The sequence below is a fragment of the Merops nubicus genome, unplaced genomic scaffold (genome assembly GCF_000691845.1).
Source record: "Merops nubicus isolate BGI_N331 unplaced genomic scaffold, ASM69184v1 scaffold33402, whole genome shotgun sequence".
Taxonomy (NCBI): domain Eukaryota; kingdom Metazoa; phylum Chordata; class Aves; order Coraciiformes; family Meropidae; genus Merops; species Merops nubicus.
In genome coordinates, this window is record NW_008594854.1 from 1,802 (window position 1) to 2,027 (window position 226).

Below are 226 nucleotides of genomic sequence, written 5' to 3' on the forward strand. Positions count from 1 at the left end.
TGGGGGGTGAGGTGCACGGCTCAGCGGAGACCAGCCTGTGCTGGGGGCAGGGTTGAACCCCAGGAGCTCCGGGCTCTTTTCCAACCCAACCCATTCCCCTGATTTTACCTCCAAGGCATCTTCTGCTTTCCTCTTGCTCCCACCCTTCTCGTTCTTCTCCTTGGACTGCTCATCAATCACCAGCTTCCCCTCCTCGTCGCTGCTCCCCTCTGCATTCCCCTTCTTC

General features: G+C 59.3%; 1 protein-coding gene across 1 annotated transcript in view; it reads right to left on the reverse strand.

Moving 5' to 3' along the window:
* Window positions 1–219, reverse strand: part of LOC103768743 (hepatoma-derived growth factor-like) — a gene marked incomplete at both ends in the record, with an annotated part of 1,098 nt that extends 879 nt beyond the window's left edge. The window contains one exon of the mRNA XM_008935897.1: window positions 109–219. Within this exon, the coding sequence (XP_008934145.1) occupies window positions 109–219 (111 nt within the window). The remainder of the gene's footprint in view (window positions 1–108) is intronic.
* Between the last annotated feature and the right edge of the window lie 7 nt (window positions 220–226).